Source organism: Ceratina calcarata, unplaced genomic scaffold (genome assembly GCF_001652005.2).
Source record: "Ceratina calcarata isolate Rehan_Ccalc_2016 unplaced genomic scaffold, ASM165200v1 scaffold676, whole genome shotgun sequence".
NCBI classification, from domain to species: Eukaryota; Metazoa; Arthropoda; class Insecta; order Hymenoptera; family Apidae; genus Ceratina; species Ceratina calcarata.
In genome coordinates, this window is record NW_017178020.1 from 19,956 (window position 1) to 22,529 (window position 2,574).

The window sequence follows — 2,574 nt, forward strand, 5'->3', positions numbered from 1 at the left end:
GGGCTGAGATTAATGAGAGGTGCTCGACATAACAATAGTTGAATTCGAAGCGTGGTGGAACCTTCGAGAGTTGAATTCGAAGCGTGGTGGAACCTTCGAGAGTTGAATTCGAAGCGTGGTGGAACCTTCGGAAGTTGATGAAGAAGCTTGGTGGAACGTAATTTCTCAACGTGGTGATTATCTGGACATTTGTGATTTCAATTATTATAATAATCATTTCGCAGATAGAGTGCGAAAAGGAACAAACGAATGTTTAAGTCTGAAATACGTTATGTACACGAGAAGTAAGGGGGGAGACGAAAAGGTATTAGAAGCTATAAAGATCCCATCAAAACAGAAAAGAGCGAACGCTAAGGCAAATAGGCAAAAACCTGTTGACACTCGAATGGCTGTATCAGACGATGATATCAGAGATACGCAAAGTACAAGTGATGTTAGTGAAGAAAATATTATTGAATATTGGACAGAAGCAACCGACGGCGAACAAATGGCTCTCGAGATGACGACTTCGAACAGCGCAGGAAACGAGCATGACATGAGACTCTTCAAGGACGTCTATGAGGTATTATCTGCTTTTGATCCTATTAAACCCGATGCAGATATTAACAATTGGATATGTAAACTAGAGGAGTACGCACTTTTATATTCTTGGGATGAAGTAGCCCGAAAACACTACGCGTTAGCGAAATTAGAAGGTGTAGCACGGAAATGGCGCGATAGTCTTCCCGCAGATCAACGGTCCGAGTGGAAGGAACTATTGGTGGAACCCTTCCCATGCGACACTAGTTGTATCAAATTGCGCCTTGATGCTTTGTCGATTTGGGGAGTTCATGCGTGACATTGAGACAGGATGTTGCTGATGAAATGGGAATATCCTACCTCGAAGGAACGTTCGAATCATTGACAGGTTATGGCAACGGGACGGTGACACCAGTAGGAATGCTCACGACATCACTCACAATCGACGGTGTTACAGCCAAGGTGAAGATTCATGTCATTTCACAAAAGTATCAACCGATACCATTGATCGTGGGTCATCCCTATACGGAGCAAGATCACGTGGAGATTGTTAGCAGAGTAAACGAATTGCTAATTCGCCGAGTAGATGACAGCAAAGCCGATGAACCGCAGAAGACAATTTTATGGGTCAAGGAAGCAGTATTCTGCCAAACAATTATTTAGGATATATTGCTGCACGTATCGACATATGCAACAAGGACGTTTCCTTGGAAGGTGGCATACGTGAAGACGGACAATTGATACCCAGATGCGTGGTAAAAGCTGATGATCAAGGGATGTCTATGGTGCCAGTACTCAATATTTCAGGTGGTGAATTGGTGATTGATGAAAGGACAATTCTTACTCGTGGAGAAGCGGTGATGTCAAATGCCAGAACCGTAAGCCGAGAAGTTAATACGGAAAGTATAAAGCCAGACGAAATCAATACCGATAATAATTTGTCTGAAACGGAATTCGAAAAGGTGATAGATATCATTAACGATTTCAAAGACTTAATCGCCAAAAACATTTGTCAAATAGGTTGCATCGATAGAGCGGAGATGTCAGTAACGTTAATAGATGATAATCCAGTGTGTTATCGACCATATAGAGTATCGAAAGAGGAGCAACAACAACAACGCGAAATCATCCAAGGGCTGATAGATGCTAATATCATCGAAGAGAACGAGTCTCCATTTTCGAGTTCGGTATTACTCGTGTAGAAGAAGACGGGTGATGTACGCATGTGTGTAGACTATAGAGCGGTAAACAAAAACACAGTTAAGCGACAATATCCTATGCCGAGGAGAGACGATCAGTTGGACCGACTGAATGGTATGAAATATTTTACGACCTTAGATTTAAGTATTATCAGGTACCGATGTCGAAAGATTCTAAACATATTACTGCGTTCAGTACTGTCGACGGACAATATCAATTTAAAAGAATGCCTTTTGGATTGTGCAACGCGCTTGCAACTTTTCAGCGACTGATTAACACGGTATTAGGGAAATTGCGCGGTGTAATGGCGATGGCATACATCGATGACATAATTATTCCTTCGGAGACGGTCGCAGATGGTCTCAGTAAACTTCAAGAAGTTTTTAAAGAGTTAATATCGGCGAATCTAACGTTAAAATTGGAGAAATGTTACTTTTTACAGAGAAAAATCGAATACTTAGGGTTTGAGATAACGGCGGAAGGAATCGCACCGGGAAAGAGAAAACTAATTAGAGTAAAAGAGTATCCAATGCCTTTTGATGTTAAAAAAGTACGTAGTTTCATTGGACTTGCTAGTTATTTCAGACGGTTTATTAGAAATTTCGCAGTCATTGGACGACCCTTGACGGATTTGTTGAGGAAGAATGCAAGTTTGAGCTGGGGAGAATCTCAAATTGATGCTTTTCATAAATTAAAAGAACGATTGTGTAATGCGCCGATATTAAAAATATATGATACGGGAACGCGTACGGAAGTACATACCGACGCTTGTAGCCACGGTATAGGAGGGGTTCTGTTACAAGAGGGTTCTGATGGTATGTTACGTCCTGTATTACGGGTCCTTGCCTTTATTTA

General features: G+C 41.5%; 1 protein-coding gene across 1 annotated transcript; it reads left to right on the top strand.

Annotated features, from left to right (window-relative positions):
- Positions 1-864: 864 nt before the first annotated feature.
- On the top strand, positions 865-2,269 carry LOC108630107 (uncharacterized; the record flags this gene model as incomplete). Its single annotated transcript, XM_018033170.1, has 4 exons — positions 865-1,158; positions 1,218-1,397; positions 1,482-1,706; positions 1,985-2,269. Coding segments are annotated over exons 1-4 (984 nt in total), but the record flags the coding sequence as incomplete, so codon positions are not given.
- Between the last annotated feature and the right edge of the window lie 305 nt (positions 2,270-2,574).